This window comes from Triplophysa rosa, linkage group LG9, assembly GCF_024868665.1.
Source record: "Triplophysa rosa linkage group LG9, Trosa_1v2, whole genome shotgun sequence".
In the NCBI taxonomy this organism is placed as follows: domain Eukaryota; kingdom Metazoa; phylum Chordata; class Actinopteri; order Cypriniformes; family Nemacheilidae; genus Triplophysa; species Triplophysa rosa.
The window spans coordinates 27,217,564-27,239,382 of record NC_079898.1 but is presented as its reverse complement, the minus strand read 5'-3'; the positions used below and the strand labels follow the sequence as shown (position 1 = coordinate 27,239,382).

General features: G+C 44.6%; 1 protein-coding gene across 5 annotated transcripts in view; it reads right to left on the bottom strand.

The window, feature by feature from the left end:
• LOC130558726 (kinase non-catalytic C-lobe domain-containing protein 1-like) overlaps positions 1 to 20,548 on the bottom strand; it is a 169,990-nt gene extending 149,442 nt beyond the window's left edge. The window contains exons 1-22 of one of the 5 annotated variants that reach the window (XM_057341324.1): positions 19,965 to 20,546; positions 16,976 to 17,174; positions 11,594 to 11,652; positions 11,357 to 11,515; positions 10,598 to 10,715; positions 9,956 to 10,515; positions 9,345 to 9,459; positions 8,913 to 8,984; positions 8,706 to 8,767; positions 8,466 to 8,624; positions 8,293 to 8,370; positions 6,299 to 6,383; positions 6,003 to 6,216; positions 4,280 to 4,548; positions 3,762 to 4,114; positions 2,045 to 2,138; positions 1,871 to 1,968; positions 1,501 to 1,682; positions 1,311 to 1,421; positions 1,034 to 1,181; positions 782 to 955; positions 532 to 711 (exon numbers count right to left, since the gene is read on the bottom strand). In XM_057341324.1, the coding sequence (XP_057197307.1) occupies positions 532 to 711; positions 782 to 955; positions 1,034 to 1,181; positions 1,311 to 1,421; positions 1,501 to 1,682; positions 1,871 to 1,968; positions 2,045 to 2,138; positions 3,762 to 4,114; positions 4,280 to 4,548; positions 6,003 to 6,216; positions 6,299 to 6,383; positions 8,293 to 8,370; positions 8,466 to 8,624; positions 8,706 to 8,767; positions 8,913 to 8,984; positions 9,345 to 9,459; positions 9,956 to 10,515; positions 10,598 to 10,715; positions 11,357 to 11,515; positions 11,594 to 11,652; positions 16,976 to 17,174; positions 19,965 to 20,066 (3,591 nt within the window). In that variant the 5' untranslated portion in view covers positions 20,067 to 20,546. Of the gene's footprint in view, positions 1 to 531; positions 712 to 781; positions 956 to 1,033; positions 1,182 to 1,310; positions 1,422 to 1,500; positions 1,683 to 1,870; positions 1,969 to 2,044; positions 2,139 to 3,761; positions 4,115 to 4,279; positions 4,549 to 6,002; positions 6,217 to 6,298; positions 6,384 to 8,292; positions 8,371 to 8,465; positions 8,625 to 8,705; positions 8,768 to 8,912; positions 8,985 to 9,344; positions 9,460 to 9,955; positions 10,516 to 10,597; positions 10,716 to 11,356; positions 11,516 to 11,593; positions 11,653 to 16,975; positions 17,175 to 19,964 lie in introns of those variants that run through there. The other 4 variants (XM_057341325.1, XM_057341327.1, XM_057341326.1 and 1 more) reach the window with 4 other exon arrangements.
• Positions 20,549 to 21,819: the final 1,271 nt, after the last annotated feature.

Here is a 21,819-nt window from a genome sequence, read left to right as displayed (position 1 = left end):
AGAGAGAGAGAGAGAGAGAGAGAGAGAGAGAGAGAGAGAGAGAGAGAGAGAGAGACACACACACAGAGAGAGAGAGAGAGAGAGAGAGAGAGATTATAAATGTTTGTCAAGAGTCACGGTGTCATGAAGGGTTTTCTTAAATTTGCAATGACACAGCGATGCATTATGGGATTATGCACTTCAAAAAATGTCATTCTTACTTAGCATTTTTGTCTTGTTTTTAGTGAAAATATCTCAAACTTCTTAAATCAATATACAATTACTTGACAAGAAAAGTGACCTAAGATATTTGGTCTTGTTTTATGAAAAATAATATAAGAATTAAGTAAGTCAATGGTGAAAACAAGCAAAACAATCTGTCCATGGGGTGAGAAAAATAAACTTGAATTTAGTTTGACCTTTACGTACTTGAGAAAGTAAGTTTATTTTTCTCACCCCATGGACAGATTGTTTTGCTTGTTTTCACCATTGACTTACTTAATTCTTATATTATTTTTCATAGAATGTCATTTTGTGCAGTGTGGTGTTGACCTGCTCCAGTAAGGTGAGCTGTTGTGCGGTGTGAAGCGCTGCGTGTTCAGTCTGACTGAAGGTCGGCGTCTCGTCTGATCTCATGAACGACACATAACAGGGTCGAGGTAGAGCTGCGGCGATGGAGAACGTCTGATCCGTCTGAGGCTCCGGCACACGTGACACGCGCCGATGCAAGATCTGGAAACACCGCACACGTCACGACACACGTAAAGAATTCTCTGGATATTCACAGCGGATGTCCACACACCTGTCGAGCGGCGTCTTCGATGCGTGATTTCCTACACAGGGAGTTCACGTCCTCATATTCTGAACGGCTGATGGAGGCGTCGCCCGCACACGACAGCCCACAGACACGCCTCTTCCTGGGTGTGGCCTGGAGCATGGAGAGCAAACGTTCCCCTCGACTGTGGACAGGAGCTACCTGAGGACACAACACTGAGATTCATCTCACACGGACTGAGAGTCATCACAGAGTCATTCAGTGTTCTTGTTCAATCACCTTAGAGGTCAGAAAACTCTCCAGAGTCTGAAGGAGACGAGAGCTGCAGCTGAAGTCCAGTGACAGAGCGTCTTCCATCCACATGTGTAATAAATCCACAGTCCTCTGATGAACTCTGACACAGTCTGACGTCTGATCTTCTGTCGCTCTGGATATACATCATCAGAAGAATATCGTTACATCTCAAGAACTAACCGTAGAATAAAACACTTCTGTCCTTTGCTTTGATCTCGGACAGTATTTGAATGCTGAACGGGTGTTGTGTCAGTATTCAGACCGCAGCGTGCTGTTATATTTGTCCATGAGAAACTCCAGCAGCTCTTCAGGTGTGCAGAAGTAGCGAAACGTGTAGAAAAACTGTCGGATGTATCCCTCGATATGAGCTTTCCTGTGAACATCACGACCATGACGTGTCACGCAGTAAACGTAACAGAAAGACACAAAACACCCGTGAGAGACTCACACACCTGGCGTACAGGTAAGCCATCAGAGCCGCGGCCGAGGCCGTCACGAGCGGGCCGTGTTTGCCACGTACAGAACTCAAAACCGCTGGATCATCAGAGGACTGAAGAACTGAAGATGAATATCCGCAAACAGCCAGAGCCGGCAGGAGCGAGAGAGACAAACCCCACTGATCCACCCGTAAAACCTTCAAACACACATCACACATCACAGACTCCATCGCCTTCTCGCTTCAGTTAAACACCCACAATGTGATTCATAATACAAAAACACACACAGCTGTAGGGCGTCTATGGACCAAGTGAAAACCAACCTGTACATGTAGAAAAGTCATGCCTAGATGTGTTTAGAGAGAAATGAAGCATCGACACAAACCTGGAGATATTTCTTCACAGACTGTAGAAACTGAACTTTATCTCTCAGCTCATCAAACTGCAGCTTGACTTTAGACATCATCAGCTTTGTGTCCGAACCTACAGAAACACAGGCTGAAAACACACATCACGTCACACAGCACATCATCACGTGAGGCTTGACAGACAAACACACCTTTATTTCTTCTCTCCTGGTGTATTAGTTTGTGAAGGAAGTTTCTGGTCTTTTTCAGATTTCTGCTTTCAATAAGCAACTGCTGCTGAAGCTCCTAAAAAAAACACAAAGCTTCAAACTCTAGATGCTCAAAAGCACTGCGTTCACAGACGGAACCGTTAAAAACTGATGCATAGCCTTCACCAGAAGACTCAAGCTGCTCATGAGCAGATGAATGACTCTGTGAGGTGAATCTCTGTGTGTTATGAATATTCTCTGCTAGTATTGAACTCTCTGCATCTGTCACTATGGTAACAGAGATTGATGTTTGATGCTTTGAAGTGGACAGCAGAGACTGACTGCACCTGTATAAAAACACCTTTACACCATCATCAAACAACCACACACACACACACACACACACACACACACACACACACACATATGCACGCACAAACAGCCACACACACACACACACACACACACACACACACACACACATATGCACGCACAAACAGCCACACACACACACACGTTGGGTTTCCATGTTTTATGGGGACATTCCATAGACGCAATGGTTTTTATACTGTACAAACTGTATCTCATATTCCCTCCCCCTAACCCTAACAATCACACACAACTGTCTGCTCTTTTACATTTTCACAAAAGTTCATTCTGTGTGATTTATAAGCTTGTTTCCTCATGGGGACCAAAACATGTCCCCACAAGGACAAGGGTTTTGGATATTGCCATCTTTGTGGGGACATTTTGTCCCCATACCGTAGGGTTTACCCTTCCACACACACACACACGCACACAGACACACAAACAAACACACACGCACGCACACACACACACACACGCACGCACGCACACACACACACACACACACACACACACAAACAAAAAACACGCACGCACGCGCACACACACACACACACACACACACACACACACACACACACACACACACACACTCACACACGCACGCACACACAACACACGCACACACACACACACACACACACACACACACACACACACACACACACACACACACACACACACACACACACACACACTCACACACGCACGCACACACAACACACGCAGGAACGCACGTACACAAACATCCACTCACACAAACACGCACGCACTCACACACACATGCGCGCACACACACAAACAAACTGACACACACACGCGCACACACACACACACACACATGAAGTGTGCATGGTCTGTGTCTGTATTTCATTGACGTGGGTGATTTATATGAACAGAAATTAAGGCTGTACCTGCTCATCCTCGTCAGACATTCAGTACTTTCAGTACAGTTAGCATTAAATAAACATTAAAAATTACACACCACACCACACCACACACAAACAAACAAACACCTCAACAAAATGTACCATCCACATCAACAGAAGAGAATGTTATCTATACTGTAGCGGTTACCATTAAGGAATATTCCTAAATACTGAAGTGCGTCTGAGCTTTACTTAGTAAATACACTACAAGAGTACACTACATTATTTAGGCTACTACACTTTATCAACTCACTCTAGTTAACACTACAGTATCCTATTATACATAAACAAAGCATAGTAATCATTACTAGAACATTCTTCAACTTACTACAGTTTACTATCAAACATTCTCAAGTACACTACATGACGTGTTTGTGAGGGGTGAATGTTTGTATTAAAACACATCGTACATGTGTGACGCGTACCTGTGATTTATCCTCCAGAGACGGAGATTCACAGTGACTGCAGAGTTTCTGAGCATAATTCAACACGTCCTGACTGAAGCTGTCCTCTCCGTACAGAGCCAGAGCCCAGGCGGGGTCGTGCGGGGGGTCCCGGGGGTCCGTGGAGCCAGAGAGGGTCCGGTCAGAGATCAGAGAGTCAGAATCATCCATGTGTGCTTGTAAACAGTCCGGTGTGAGTCCAGCACCTCCACCTTCCTCCAGCTCACTTCTGTGCCAAAGGGGTTCAGTTTCAGGAACACACTCGCCGGTGCCCCCTTCAGGATCTATGCTGAACTGCATCTCAAGCAGAGCACAGGACCCCTGCTCACTCACCTCTAGAACAGAGAGACAGAGCATTTCACAATACCTTTTGTGCTTTTTTGTGTCATTTTGGTGTCCCAAACACAGTGTTCCAGTTAAAAACACATCAAACATGACATTACTCAACTTATTGTGTTTTAATGTAACATGTAAACAGTTGGTTTGATATCCTGCTCTACCTTTGCTGTCATACAGGGGAGCCTGTGACATCACTTCCTGTGTGTCTTCCCTCCTGATGCCAAACACGGTTTCGTCTGGCTCACTTTCATGGACGGCTCGTCTGGGTTTGATTTTGAGTTGTGTTTTGATCTCCTGCAGGTTTTCTTCTGGTGCTGATGGTGGAGACGAAGGCAGAGGCGAACACTGGTCACATCCCTCACTGGAATAACACTGGAGTGACACTGATGCTCTTTCCACAGCATCTGAACAAGACTGATGATCAGAATCACTGAGAGAGAGAGGGAGAGAGGCAGAGAGAAAGAGAGAGAAAGAGAGAGAGAGAAAGAGAGAGAAAGAGAGAGAGAGAGAGAGAGAGAGAGAGNCCCCAGCGATCATACAGGTTTCGGAACAATTTTTCTTAGTCCCTTATTGGACAATTCTCCCGGAAAATCACGCGGCATGCCGACGCGGCAGAAAGGAGAGGAGAGCAGGAGAAGGAGCATGCGCAGACGTCACTTTCACTTGTGTGCAGGAGAGAGAGAGAGAGTGAAGTTCAGGTGTTTGTTTGTTCACTGCATTTGGGTGATGAATGTTCTATAAACGGTGATATAACGCTGGATTTGGAGATGGTTTGAAACTGATATATGGAACCGTCCCAGCGCTTAAAGATGCCGGACATGAACCGCACACGGTAAGTCAAACGGAGTCATATGTCTTTGTTTTGTTGGCAATGGGAGCGCACGCACTTTAGTTCCGCCCCCCGCACGCGTGCAGGAGGTCGTCTGTTTTTAGAAATAATCGTACAGCTGTATCTGTCTTTTATAAATGTGATCAAACTAAACACTCTTTGAAGATACGACGTATGCAATACTACTGTATAGGTACTCAAGATTAATATGAGATTGGCAGAAACTGCATGTGTTAGGGCCGCTTTAATGTTCTGTACAATAGATGTGATGTGAAGGAAGACCAGAGAAGCAGCAGCTGCTGTTTTGTAAGTCAAGTCATAAACTTTAGGTTTTTCTTTACATCAAGTATGCTGCATTAGGCCGTGTTCAGACTTGACTTCTTTTTTGACAAGAAAAAGTTGACAAAGGCACTTTTTTAGTAAAAAAGATGCTGGTTACAAATAGCAGCCGAACGCCATGACTTCAGAGGCAGCGTCTGTGCACAGAGAAACAGATAGGCAGCGTAACGGAATTGCATCTTTTCAATAACTAATCACATCTTTAAAAACTACAATACTAATTTCTTGCTAGAAATGCAATCAGAAGTTGTTAAAAGTGAAAATGACACTTACATTTATACAAAACTATGCTCCGACTGGTGTTTTGGCCGCATTTTTTTTTTTTTAACTTGAGCCCCCTCGACCAATCACGTTCCTCACATGTTGTTATGGAAACAACAGGTCTCTGTCATTGGTTAGCTGTTAGCTTGACACAGGGCCTTTTTTCCAGAAAAGTTGAACTTTTTTCAACCTCAAAAGACGCTCTGAGCTGCAGAAAAAGACGCCGGCGCAGGCATTTAAAAAAGCGCTCAGGACGTTTTTTGAAAACACGGTTTACTCCATAGGATTATAATGTCAAACAAAAAAGAAGTCAAGTCTGAACACGGCCTAGTTGTCATTTTAGGCACACCTCATGGATTCTGAGCGTTCTTTAAACATGCCAACAGCAGTTATGAGGCAACAGCAATGAAGATTGATGCTTTTTCAGTCGTGAAAGTTTCGTTTTTGGAGCAGACCTGATGTCAGGACACTGAGTCACAGAGTCAGTCAGTCGTTGTGTAAAGACGGAGCGCTCAGATTGATGATCAGCTTCGAGGGTGTTTGGGGTCAGAACTATGGGACTGAAGTGTGTAGCAGGAGATGTGAAGGCCTCTGGCAGTGTGATGTTATGATGAGGAACAGGACCGGTTACAGGAGCCATCCGGCCTTCACTGACCAATGAGACAAAACCTGCGAGAAACACAACAACACAAACACGTCAATAACAAACAAACACTTCACCTAATGATGAGAGTTTGTGTTTTACTCTCACCTGTCTGATCTTCTCCCAAGTGTGGATCAGATGTGTTTTCAGCACACTCAGGAGAAGATGTTTGATCTCTACAGCCAACCAACGCCTTCAACAAAAACACAAACCTGCTGACAGCTCTTCATGCATTAACACACATCACTGAGACAACAACCATCAAATCAAACATTCCTCATGATGATCTACCCAGAGGAAAAGGATCTTGCTCACGAGTTTCTCTTTTATAGCTCATGAGATCTGATGGCGTTCTCGGTTGGGTTTCATTGAAGTATCAACACTGCAAAAAATGACTTTCTTACTTAGTATTTTTGTCTTGTTTTCCACTACAAATGTCTAAAACTTCTTGAATCAAGATGCACTTTCTTCATGAGCAAAATGACCTCAGAAAGTAAGTCTTGATTTAAGACAAAAAATATGACATTTCAGTGAATTGGTGCTTAAAACAAGCAAAACAAATCTGCCACTGGGGTAAGAAAAATGATCTTGAAATTAGTGACAAAGAAAAAGGTCTTTTAAGAACAAGACTTATTTTCTGAGCTTATTTTGCTCATCAAGAAAATGCATCTTGATTCAAGCATTTTTAGACATTTGTAGTGGAAAACAAGACAAATACACTAAGTAAGAAAGTCATTATTTGCAGTGAACTTAACTGTGAGTGCATTAGAACCCATTATAATTTTACATTTTGTCCACACCGGATGTTGCGCGGTGCGACAATCCCATTAGTACAAGGCGTGCATCGCATTGCGCCGCGTCCGGTCTAGACACAGTTCTGTTAGTCTCAGATGTCGGTTCTAAATTTGCTCAAGAGAAATAAAAAGAGAAAAAAATGATGAAGAGTATGGAGGTGTAAAATTAATATAGAAATCATCTAGATTTGGGTGAAAGTGATGAGAAATGGTTGAGTTGATATTGAGATCTTCACTCATGTTGACTTTTGATTGCAGACCAGACGAATCTGAGCTCAGTTTGACACACTGTTGACGTCTCTTCTCAAACTCTCACGATTCACCATGGCAACGGCACCAAAAAAAGCAACATGGCGGCAGAAAGCACTTGAGAGTGAGGCACACTTTCTGCTCTGCACACAGTGGATTTACTGATGTGCTGAAAATGACTTAAGTTTAAATTAATAAACTTAAAATAAAACAGAAATAATAAAACAAGAAACAGAAATAATAAAACAATCGTATGTTCTCACTCCCCGTGAGTGCTCTAGTTATGCGAGTGAGACGTCACAGTGTATAGGACACCTGTCAGACTCTCGTGCAGAATTACACTGATCGCCGGTTCGAACCCTGATCTGAGCAGATTTGATGAGATATATTTTGATATATCTAATTCACTGTAAAGAAAAACGGTACAGTTTGAATAAAAATGCACAGGGAAATGACAAAATTGCTCTCCTGAAATCAAAGTACATCCCAATGAATGAATGCAGCCTCTTCATGAATCCTCTATGAAAGCACATGTGACATCATATGATATACATATGAGTCACTGAGATGGTCTCTGTGTGATCAAAATGTGTGCCATGAATGACTGTATTAATGAATGAATGAGGCACACCACTTGTGCTTTAAAAGGGGGAGGAGATGGAAAGAAACTCTGGGTTTACCAAAGAAAACCTGCTCCTGACCAGGTTAGGTTCACAGAGTAAGTTACTATGGTTACTGACTCGAGTATAAGTGACCTCTCCTTTAGAAACGGGCTTGAGTTACCCGCTCTCTCGGGTTTCACATACTTCACATTCTGAAACAGAAAACCCAGAGTTTCCCTCATTTCAGGGTTAATATGCTCAGAGTTTTCACTAAACCTCCTTTCTGAGACGGGCCCTGATCTCATTGATGTGTCAGAGACATAAATGAGATTTTAAAGAGGTGACATCTGTGATCTTTCATTCTTCAGGAGGATGGAATGATGTCAGGTGTTTTTGTCAGACTCTGTCCATCAGCGTGTGTCTTCAGATCAGTCTCTTCAGGGATGTTGTGATGTACCTGCTGTAATCTGCGGATGAGCTCCGTCCACACCATCTCTGCATCCGTTCCCTGACGGGCGAGGTAGTCACGGCAACACTGAAACAAATGACACCAACATCAGTCAACAGAGCGGATGTGCAAACTATTCCTGCGTTACCACAAATGAAGGATGGCGTTTTAAAGACAAGCACCTTCTTCACGGTTTCAATGGACGGTCGTTCCACCGGAGTTTTTCTGGCCATCTCCAGCAGAAGTCTCTTGAGTTTTCTCGGCATGGCCAGCTTTTGATTCGGAGACAAGTGAAACTTTGCTGTGGTCCAGAGGATGGCTGCCACCCCGTACACGCACGCCTAAAGATGAGCCACAACTTACATTTATACAAACCACACATTTATACGAAGCAATCCTGAGCGACTTCCACAAAGACAAACCTTTTCTGTCACAATTCCGTGTGCTTGAAATTCAGGAGCCATGAAAAACACATCACAGGAGGCTGTGAAGACGACAGGCACAAGAAAATGAAATGACAATATTAATACACAATATACACAAAACTCACACATATTCCACAACAGCTACTGCTACCCGAAAGATGTGATCTGTTGCTATGGTAACCAGGTGTCCTGTGATGGCTGTACCTTTGTTTTTAGGTCTCATAAACAGCATTTCTCCTTCACGGGTCACATACACAGAGTCCAGGCACAGGTAATCTTATAACATACACCAGAGTTATGACTTTCTCACATATATAAACAAACAAACACATCGTACATGATTAATCACTCATTTTGATTTTGGTTCAAATTAATTTATTTCCAAAAAGAGACAAAAATCATGTTTTTTATTGTGCGTTCCAATTAATATCAATCAAACTGCAGTTGGTGTGTTTTGATTTAAGCCGTAATAACTCACGAAATACAGCTAACTAACACAATAAAACATGATTTTTGAAAGTTGTCTCTTTTTGGAAAGAAACTCTTCATATCTACAGTAAATAATCACTGTTTAAAGTTGAACTGAAATGCTACTAGATAAACCTAATACGTGTGTGATGATGTAGATGTGGTCACCTGGCAGGTCGGTGTAGGTCTGAAGTGTTGTGAGACACATGTGGCATAAAGCCCAGAGCTCATTCACAGAGAACGGCTGAGAAGACTGAGAGAGAACATCTGGCAATGACATCCACTGAGAAACACACACACAAGAGACACAAAGACCTCTGTTGGCATTGTCTTCTACTTGAATGTTTTCATTACAAATCGCATTCAAGGGACAGTTCACCCAAAAATGAAAATTCTGTCATCATTCGCTCACCCTCATGTCATTTCAAACCTGTATAAATGACTTTGTTCCGATGAACACAGAGAAAGATATTTGGAAGAATGTGAGTCATTTTCAGTTCCGGGACATCATTGACTGCCATAGTAGGAAGAATGAAATGGTGGTCAAAGGTGCCCCAGAACTCTTTGTTTTCCTAAATTCTTCAAAAGATCTCATGATGTGTTCAACACAACAAAACTGTTCCACTACCTACTATGGTAGTGGATGACGTCTCAGAGCTGAAAATTGCTAACATTCTTCCAAACGTCTTTCTCTGTGTCCGTTGGATCAAAGAAATGTATACAGGGGTCAATGTGAGATGTGCTGGATAACATCTGATCATCGTTTTCAAGCGTTTTACCTCTGTGTTCTGAAACTCTACATTGAGACACATCATACTTCTGCTCATGTGGTTTGAGCCAGCGCGCCGATCTGCGTCCTCCCGGGTTTCCTCGTCTCCAGCGTGATGGGTCTGCTGTGTGTCGGGTGGTTCGGGTGTGTGGTCTGCTGTCTCTGATTCCTCTCGCTCTGAATCTGAAGTCTTAACCTCTTTCTTCAGTGCGACCCGATGCAGTCTGCCGTTCCAGCCCGTCGCTGCGCTCTCCTCCTCTGTGATGTCCGAGAGGTCGGCCATCATCATGCTGATGGGTGCGTGCGGAGAGAACGCCGGAGGGTTGTTGGAGTCCGGGACGGAGCAGGAGCGGTTGAGGGCTCTCCTCGGTCTCCCCGACCTCCTCCCCTGACTCCTCCTGTGGACCGGCGAGCTGTTCTGAGACCTGCTGTCTGATGAACCTCCAGATCCATCACACGAATCACACGAGAAGTTTCTGATCATCACACCGTCAGCGCTCGGATTCTCCACAGAGTTTGATCTGGAGATTTTATGTTCCGCAAACTGCTGAGCGGATTTCTCCCATCCGTCTGTCAACGGGCAGAGAAACAGCGCTGTTTATTACACACAACAAATGCTGCGAAACGCAACATAATCCATCAACACAGAGACCTTGAAAGGCGGCGACTGACTCTATGGACAGAACCCTTCGGCCGATGGCAGAGAGACTCCGACAGACGGATGCCGGCGAGACGTTACCGAGCACGACCTCCGCCTGTGACATCACATCCTGTCCAAACAACACAAGAACAAGATATGCTATCACTCCTGATTCAACTCGCCTCTGTTCATCATTTCATGCATTTATAGAGAAAGATGAAGGAAGTATTAATGTGTTGTCTGTTCAGTCGTGGTCTGAATTCACCCCCTTAGTTAGTTATTCACACTCATGTGAGACAGCGGTCAGGTAAATATCATGAAATCTGTCTGTCAGCGTCTGTCACTCTATCTGAAGTACACGGACGGTAGAAAAGCATTAGACGCTGATAGATAAAGAAGCAACAGACTGTTTTTCTGTACAGTGCAATAGCTACGAATAACCACAAGGGCACTCACACATGGTTTTGTCTCAAAATGTGATATTTTTGTGAGGCGAGTTTGTAAAAACGATTTAAATGTCCTCATTTAACTAAGGCCTAGTCCTGACTTAATCCATAATCCCTGTCTGGGAAACCGCTCCTCAAAATATTCAATCCAGAGATCAATCCAGAGATCAATCCAGTCGCACACTCACAGCCTCCAGACAGTTTCTCTACACATAAAAGTTGAATTTTCCCTTTCAACTTCTGCCATTTCTACAGAGAAATTCATATTTCCCAGTTTATTTTCTTTTTATTGAATTAGAATAAATCAAAACTGACAAACAGAGACCTGCAGACGTGGTCTGTCCTCAGGTTTCTCCATCTGCATCTGTTTCAGCAGACGTGTGCTCCCTGGACTCAACTCAAGCTCAACATCAGTGATGTAATTCAACGCTGCTGAGAGGGAGGAGCCTAACGAGAACATGTGACCCTGACAGACAGAGAGAGACTTTACCTTATATTGTTTCAATTGTTACAATAAATCAACTCTTGTACTTTTCATTGTGGTGTAAACACTGCGGCTCACCTCGAACGTGTTTCCAGTCTTATCAAACTCTGGAGGAATAAAACAGCCATCAGGATCATCTGAAGATAAAAGAACAAACAACAGAGAAATGAAAGTGGATTTGACACAGCAATTCTTCTGTACGTGTGATGAGATGTTTCTATATGAAAGCACAGCTCTGTAAAGAAGAAGTTATGCCGCAGTCCGGCTGTTTATCTAGGGCACAGAAGAGGATTCACGTCTCCTCCAGACACTTCTGCAGAGTTTGGCTCTGTTAAATGGGTCAGACTTTCTTCTTCTGAATCTGTCAGAGGATCCTCAGGGTGACGCCAGCGGCACTGACCCTTCACATCAATTCAACAATTTGAGAAGTACACCAGTGGTTCTCAAAGTTTTTCGTGGGAAGGCCCCCTTTGTGTAGGGTGCATTTGCTTTGCAGCCCCCCAAATAAATACTTACACTCTTAACCTTATGATTGCAATTTAACCAAAGACACATACAGTTACACAATGCTGGAACATCAATTCTTTTGGATGGGCTTGTTTTTATGAGGTTTGATTGCATAAAATGTATCATAAAACTGATATGTTTTATAAAACGCCACAAATCTGCGGCCCCCCTGGATCCATCTTGGGGCCCCCAGTTTGAGAGCCACTGATTTAGGGCGTTTTCACACCTGTGTATCGATTGCTTTGGTCTGAAACTGGGGGTTAAATCGCTACAATATTTACATTTATTTTAGTTCGGTTCGCATTCATAAGGCAATATTTCCAAACGGACCAAACTCTGTTAATAAAAGTCACGTGCGAGTAAACTCTCCTTCGATTGGTCAGAGTGCATCTGTTTATTTTCCGGCCGGTAACGCGAGTGATAATGAGCGTCAGCTGTGCGTTGTCTCGCGTCTCTCACGGCGGAGCTCGGGAAGCATAAAAGGAGGAGAAGGACGAGAGAGAACCAGGCCTGGATTTTATGTTATGTTTTATTGTGTTTGTGTGGCCGGCAGTCGACTGTGAGGGAGCTGTCAGCACTTTACTTTCGTTTTGTTGTTTGTTTATTTTATTAAAAGTTTGATTTAATGTTCACCGGTTTCCGCCTCCTTCCTTCCTTACTTTGAGCATGGTTACAGGGAGCCATTAGCAAAACAATCCCTTTTGCGTCACGCAACTTTACATAATTACCCATCATACATTGTGATACAGTCTGGTTCGTTGGGTCGGATGGCTTTCACACATCTACCGAACCGCTCCAGAGTTCGTTTGCAATCGGATCGAGACCACCTTGTTCAGGCGGTCTCGGAGCGATTGTTTTGGGGCGGATCCTAGCGCAATTGCCGTGTTCACATATGCCTAAACGAATCGAACCAAGAGAGAAAACGCACCAGGTTCCGAAACAAACCCTTATGTGTGAAAACGCCCTTAGACAGAAGAAGATATTCTATACATAACACATCGGACTCAATCTTGACCTATTGTATCAACTTAGTTTCAGATGTTTCTCTTGAAACTGCAGTGAGACTAAATGAAGAGCAAATTTCAACTGCTATTAGATTATTAATGATAATATTAAACCTATATTTACTATGATTATTTTCTTATTATTTGCCTAGTTGTGCAAGCACTGTGGAGCTTGTAGAGATGCAGGAGTCGTGTCAGAGGAGAACTGGTTCCTCTGGTTGGGTCTGGGTTCTCCCAGTTTTTTTTCTCCATTAGAGTTTTGGGTTCCTCGCCATACTGTTGTGCACTGTTTGCCTGACCGGGGGTCAGCTTTAGAATTGTAAGTTTTTGTCTTTATTAATAGCATTTTAAATGTAACATTCTGCTTTATTTATTTATTATTACATATAGGAATTTATATTATATATTTGACCTGTGTTTCTCTCTCCTTTATCTTAAATGTATGCTTCTCTGTGATAACCACGTGCGTGTGGAGTTGTGTTTTATGCATGTGGGTGTGTATGAACCTGTGCATTTCTGTATTCTGTGTGTGTTCACTTCTTTTGTTTTTACTTGTATAGCTTAAATGTTTTGCTTATAGTCAATATGTTTCATGTACAGCTGCTTTGTAACAATGAAAATAGCGCTATTTAAATAAAGTTGAGTTGAGCAACAAGTCCTAAATCAGAAGATCAAAAATCTCAAGATGAACATTTCTCATGAAGTTCCCTTTCTGTCGGTCTCTCGACGTTGTGTCAACAGAATGGGGTTTGACTTGAGAGCCTATCATCTCTGACTGCAATGAAATTTGCATCCCAGTCTCCACCCCGGATATCCAGGTATAAACGGAAGACGGTGTGCTTCATTCATTCACCTTTTGTTTTTCGGAGCCTTCACATCTCTATGCTGATCCTCTCGCAGAACTGCTGGAATCTTATGACGTGGTGCAGCGAACTGTCCCTGTTCTTCGGCGACTTACCCTGGGTGTCTCGGCAGTACCAGAGGTGTTCTAAAAGAGCAAATTTCTTCAGCATGGCATATCCCGCTGTTCTCTTGGATGCAAAACCCTCATCGAGGAGGGGGACAGACACGACGTCTGCCTCAAGTGTTTGGGTATCCTGAGGTCCCACCCCGTCTTGTTCCTCAGCCATGTATTCAGAAATGGTACGTGATAAAGATGAGATGTTGCTTGCAGCATCGGAGGGCGACCTTCTGGCATCTGACCCCGACGATTCTCTGGAGCTCCCTCCCTCGGGAGGTCGAGCCCAGGAAGAGGTGGATGTCGAGATGTCAGCCATGCTTTCCCGGGCCACCGCGAGCATTGGGCTGCAGTGCACCGCACCGCCTCTTCCCCATCGCTCACGGTTGGATACTTGGTACATCGGGTCTGAGTGCGACTCCAAGCCGCGCTCGGTCCCGGTGCCATTTTTCCTGTAGATGCATGGGGAGCTTAGTAAGACCTGGAACGCCCCCTTCTCGGTGTGTTCAAACTAGCTCCGTCACCCTTACTTCCCTCGGGCAGCTAGGGGCTATGTCAACATGCACCAGGTGGAACGTGCCGTCGCGGTGCATTTATGCCCGCAGACGGCGGCCACCTGGAGAGGTCGACCAAGGCTCCCCTCCAAGGCGTGTAAGTTTTCGGCTTCCTTGGTGTCGAAGGCTTACACTGCTGCGGGTCAAGCTGCCTCTGCTCTACACGCCATGGCCATCCTGCAGGTCCACCAGGCCAAGGCGTTGAAAGAGCTGCACGAGGGAAGGACCGACCCGGGGCTTATGCAGGAACTCCGCACCGCCACTGACCTCGCTCTCCGGGCGACCAAGGTGACGGCGCGGGCCCTGGGTCGAACGATGTACACACTAGTGGTCCAGGAGAGGCACCTCTGGCTCAACCTTGCACAGATGCATGATGCTGAGAAAGTCCACTTTCTCGATGCACCCATCTCGCAAGGTGGGCTGTTCAGAGATACCGTTGAGGACTTTTATCAGCAGTTCTCAGCGGTGAAGAAGCAGACGGAGGTGATCAAACACATCCTGACCCACAGTGACCCGGCAGCCTTTCGGCTGTTGAGGTCCCGTGTGGCGTCTGCTCCCCAGCAGCCCCGCCCCTCTTCAACACTGGCTTCGGCGCCCCCTACTCATGCGGCCCCCCATTACAAGACGTCGAGGAGGAGAGCACCGCAGTGGAAGCAGAAGCGACCCTGACGGGACGAGCCCAGGGAGATCGAGACTACCATCGGGCCCGACCCCAGCCATTCCATCGCTGGCCGGTCAGACTGGGACTGCCTCTGCCCACATCCTCATTAAAAGAGCTTCCTCTCTCTCTCTGGGTTTTTCTTGCAGCCGCTCTCACCCTCCATGCGACGGTGTTCGGCAACTCGACATTGCGTCACGGCGAGACACGATGTCGGGCATACTTTCAACCCTCAGCACTCTCAATTCGACGGTGCGCTGAGCTAAACTATCGCCGGGCAGGTAAGTCAGCAGATCCACTCTCCTCCCCGGGCCCCCCCCCCATGGCGAGGGAGCCGCACTGCCAGCCATCGAACCACCCCCCGGGGGATCAGTGAAGCAGATTGAACCTCTAGTCCCCCTGTCTCGGTCCCTGGGAGCCTGGTTAGAGCTTCCCAGACCGTCACGGTGGCTAGGGAGGTCGATCCATCTCGGCAATGTGATCCAATTCCGAAGGAAGCGATCGAGCTCGTCCTTCTAGCCGAGATGTCCTGCGGGTTTTACAACCCGTACTTCATTGTCCCCAAGAAAGGCGGGGGGGGGGCTACGTCCCATTCTAGATCTGCGTACCCTGAACAGGCACCTACACAAGCTGCCGTTCAGGATGCTGACGCAGAAGCACATGAGACCGGCGGCCGGTGGGGCATACGCCTGCGAAAGCGCCTTCCCCCTCCTTAGGTGGGTCAGTGTGCTATTCCGCCTCCCTTCTTCCCCCACTGGGCGAAGAATAGGCATTCCATCCATCACTAAGCACTTCCTGGTGCCGGGCTGAGCGGAGCAGCCCTGCCCCTTAGGCCGGGTATCAGCTGAGCTATCTAGCGTATAGCTCTAACCGGACCTAGTGCTCCACACGTAGTAACCCCCCATCAGGGTGGTTCCGTCTGATGTATCCTCATGGTCTGGTTCCCATGTTGGTAACCCATGACCTCCCCTAGGTGGGCTTCCACCTCTCGCGTTACTCCCTTACAGTCCGCACATTCGTCCCATGAGTTCACCCCTGCTGGTGAGACCATGTTGGTGTCTCCACTAAGCTCCTCCCTGCGGTAGGAAGTGGTCTCCGTAGTGCGTTTCCTTAGTGAGGAAATAGCGCTTCCCCAGTGGCCCTTACGGTGCCGGGCGGCTTCTCGCCGTTAGAGAAAGTAGGCCTCCGCCCGTGAAGGCCGGTGGCAGGGGCTCTCACCTTTTTCAAGCTCTGGGACCCCCTATCTCTCCACTGGATGGTTACAATTTCGCGCTAGCACTCATGTCTGACACGTCCAGGCCAGTCAGCGTCGCTTCGCTAGAGACTGTGACGCGGCACAGTGTTGTGGCGTTTTCATAGGAACCCCATTCTGTCGACACAACCTCGAGAGACCAACAGAAAGGGAACGTCTCGGTTACGTCTGTAACCTCTTTGCCACAACGTCCTTCATGCCACAACGCTTGCCGCCTGCTGCAGCAGTCGAGAGATGCTTCTCAGGCTCCTCGGCACAAAAGGTGAATGAATGCAGCACGGGGTCTTCCCTTTATACCCGGATATCCGGGGCGGAGACCGGCATGCAAATTTAATTCGCCAATTTCATTAGCCTTTTCATAGTCAGTCAGAGATGATAGGTTCTCAAGTCAAACCCCATTCTGTTGACACAACGTCTCGTTCCCTCCATCAGGGAACAGAGGTTACAAAGACATGAAAGTGTTTTTTTAACAGATTGATGGTGAGTGAAGGTGATCTTTGAAGAGCTGAAGGCAAACAGTGACTCACCGTTCATCTGTTCCATGAAACACACGTTGCCGTGAGCGTTGAAGGCCAGCGTGTCGGGTGTTATACAGAGAGTGTGATAGAGCGGAGAGAGAGAGATGCTCTGTAGAGAACACACACACTCCACACACACCGCCCACAACTCCTGTTCCGTCAGACCATCATCTCTCAAACACAGAATATCTGCCAGAGAAACATTCTCCTGAGAGCAAACACAGCAGGATTAAACTCATTCACACGTACACTGACGTCTGAGAGGAACACTTCTGTTCTTCTTTAAAGCCTGGCAAACGTACAGGGATTTCAGAAGCTCTTACTTGATTAACTCCATGACATCTCATTTGTAAGTGGCTTCAGATAGAAGTAAATGTAATGTAATTATACATGTCTTCTGTTTCTTTACTGACATCATGACTGTTCTGCACCAAACCTGATGTTCTTCCCGTTTGATCTGAGAGTCTTGTGTGATGATTCAATGGAAGAAATGACATCTATAAGGTGATACAACAGATGCATGGCAGTGTCAACACAACACTGACACAACACAACACTGACACAACACAACACTGACACAACACAACACAACACTGACACAACACAACACAACACAACACTGACACAACACAACACTGACACAACACAACACAACACTGACACAACACAACACTGACACGACACAACACAACACAACACTGACAAAACACTGACACAACACAACACAACACAACACTGACACAACACTGACACAACACAACACAACACTCACACAACACAACACTGACACAACACAACACTGACACAACGCTGACACAACACTGACACAACACAACACAACACTGACACAAACTGACACAACACATGACACAACACAACACTGACACAATACTGACACAACACTGACACAACACAACACAACACTGACACAACACAACACAACACAACACTGACACAACACTGACACAACACAACACAACACTGACACAAACGACACAACACACACTGACCAACACAACAACACTGACCAACACTGACACAACACGACAACACACAAACACTCACAACACTGACAACACAACACACACAACACTAGACACAAACTGACAACACAACACTGACACAAACTGACACAACACACACAAACAACACTGACACAAACTGACACAACAACACAAACAACACATGACACAACACAACACAACACTGACACAACACAACACACACAAACTGACACAATACTGACACAACACTGACACAATACTGACACAACACTGACACAATACAACACTGACACAATACTGACACAACACTGACACAACACAACACAACACTGACACAACACAACACTGACACAACACGACACAACACAACACTGACACGATACTGACACAACACTGACACAACACTGACGCAACACTGACACAACACGACACAACACTAACACAACACTGACACAACACAACACGACACAATACTGACACAACACAACACAACACTGACACAACACTAACACAACACAACACAACACAACACTGACACAATACTGACACAACACAACACAACACTGACACAACACAACACAACACTGACACAACACAACACACACAAACTGATCCTGTCACCCTCACTGAGAACGGTCACCAACACTTTGCTTTTTTTCACTTTATATTGAGATGTATATATAGATACATTATACATTTATTTTATTTTATTTTGATCTTAATCTGTATTTGTGCATGTTTATATTTAATTTTTCATGCCAATAAAGCTTCTTTGAATCTTGAATGTGCTTACTGACCTACAAAATACTGCAGAATCAGCACACCTCGCTCTCTTTTTCTTTTATGTCATACCTTCTATTTACACTCTTCATTTATGTTCATGTATGTTTTGCATATTTAAGCCGCTAGACAGTGTTTCATTGTTTTTAAGACAACAACAAAGATCTGTTGCATCTATTCTCTTGTTATATGCATCTATTTCATCTTATTTTCAGTGTCATCTCAGACATTTGCACCTCACGCAAATATACAAACACACACTGTGCACACGGTCTATATACATACTGTATGTGTTATTTCTATGTGGTCATATTAAAAAATATTGAATAGATGTGTATTTGACAAAAGTGAGAGCGGACAATTTCATCTGGGTCACTGCAATAAAACATTTCATGAAACTGATCCCTGATCAGATCAGAAAAGTCCATTACGTCCAGTAAACATCCAAACGTTCTGATGCCAAATGACTTAATTGATGAAGGTCATTTGAGCTGAGAACAAACCACAGCCTGAGCTGATAAAAACCATGTGTAACCAGACAAACTCTGTCAACACAACAGACATATCAAACACACCAGAACACATCTATTCATAGAGAGACATTTCAATACATTTATGGTGTAAAACAATAACTCGATAAGAGTGTAATCTCATGCAGCTGTGAGAGGAGGGGAGTAAATAGACAAACTCCCCAGAGAACAGAGCAGGGAAATGCAGGCGCGCGCGCGCACACGCACTGCCCTAGATACACTCGTCCCTGAACCTCTGCTTGTCTGGAGTTATTCAACGCCTGTGTTCTCTACAGTATGTTTTCAAAACTAAGTGAAATCGCACAGGTCTCAGGTCAGTGACACGGGTCGGCAAACACCAAGCAATATGACAATATGTGTAAAAGAAAGATGATATTTTTGAAAAAAGAAAGAAACTGTGTTTCTTATAACTTGACATATCGTGCTGCTAAACACCTGCTATGTGTCCTCTCCTACAGTAAAGTACTGTGGTTTACTATAGTACACCATCAGGTACTTCTGATATTTACACTGCACTCCAGATTTCTCACAGACACACGTTTAGAAAGGTACACGTGGCACCAGCAGTACTTTCAGCTACTTTTTTAATCAAACTATTAACATCACGTGTGATATTGTCATTTCTACCGGAGCCGCCCTATCAATCAGCGGTCAATTAATCAATCAATCATGAATGAATGTCACCTCATCCTCGAGAAGTGGAGGGAGACGCTTTTCCTTGTTCTCCTCGTCAGAATCTTCATCGTCATCCTGCAGGTGAAGCGCTGCGCTCCCGAATGTTCCCATGACGCTTCAGGATCAAATTCCAGAACAGATGAAGCGTCCGATTCTCTCGCGTTGAGACGTCAGCTGTGAGATCGGTCTCCGTCTGATCCGCACTGCGGAGAACGCGCGCGCTCCGGTCCGATTCGCTCGATGGCAACGGGGCAGTTTGCAAACTCTACTGTCATGGCAACGACCCTCTCCCGCACGCCTCCACGCGGCAGTGCGTTACGCGTGCAGTCATGTGATGCTCTTGTGGTGACTCGCTTTAACAGGACAGGTGTCTCACTCTGTTGAAATTGACATTTGGGTTGAATCAGCATTAAACAGAGCTTCTCACCCATAACACCGGATTAATTCAGCGAGCTCCAGATACGTCATCAACATCCACATAACAAGAGCACATGAATAATGTAGCCTATGAATAATCCTTCGGCTTCTGCTCATCTGTGGTCACAGTTCAATGATTCCCGTTAAGAAATACTGCACAGGTTTGAGCTCAGAATGAGGTCTACTGTAAATAATGTGTTGCAATAAATGTAGCCACTAGATGGCGATATGTCGCTGATCAGATCTTATAAAACACAGATTCGTGTAGGCTACATACGCATTCAGAAATCCGTGAATTAATTGGGCGAAACCCCTGCATAAGCGGATCAAAACAACATTTACAATAAAAACCATAATGATATTTCTAATTCTTCTCTTTCATTTCCAAATGTAATTGCTCGTCTTTATTATTTATCCTTAATGTTATTCTGCATGGGTTAGGGTATAACTGTGTCAAATCTTTGGCAGCATGAACGCACAGAATATTTGTTGTGGTCATAAAATACAAACAGACACTCTTCACATGTCCAGCTAAATGAGCTTCTCTTCACCTGCACAATGACACTTTACTGTATGACAGTCCATATGTTCATTATCTCAGGTGGATAACAAATATGTTCAAATTACATATGTAATAAAAGCTCAAAAGACCTTCAAGAGTATCAATACTGTATATAAAACAAATTAAGCAGATATAAGAGCATTATAAAGCCTTCGGTGAACTGACCTGTGCTCCAGACGAGAGAAACCCAACAGACACAATCACCTGAAAAACACATGAATGAATTAACAACACCTGAGAATAAATGTAATAGTGCAAGATCGGTCTCAAAAATAAAGAAAACCTGTTATAACCTACACCAAAAGGTTATATGTGCAGTTTTATTTTACATTTATTTAACGCAAGGGTTTGTAATTCTTGCCAGCCTGTTACCATCACTTCGTGTGGAAAAAGTCGTAAAAATGTTTAAAGGGGTCATATGGCGCGAACACGTGTTTTTCTGTGTCTTTGGTGTGTTATAAGTCGCTCATGCATGTATTAGACACGTATAATTGCAGAAATGAAAGTGTGGGAACAAAAGAGTCATTCTATGTAAAAGCGAATGCTCACCCAGACCTGCCTGAAACACCTCGTGTAGCCACACCCCCACAAATCTACATCAGTTGGTGGTCTGATTTGACTAAGACCGCCCAAATGTAGACGCAGGTAAAGTGGAAGTACCTGTAAATCTCATTGTATCGTCACTGTCGCAGCCATGTGGTGGAGATGCTGTGTGTTTCGTTGCGAAAAGAAAGATGAGACAACTAAAAATGAATGCTTGTTTCAAACTCTGGATGATGTATATGGTTGTTTGTTTATAGTCTTTATAACCTCGTATATAAAAGGTAAAACACTTAGCTATAGTTTTAAAACTATTTAACATAATATTTTTTTAATAAAACCTTA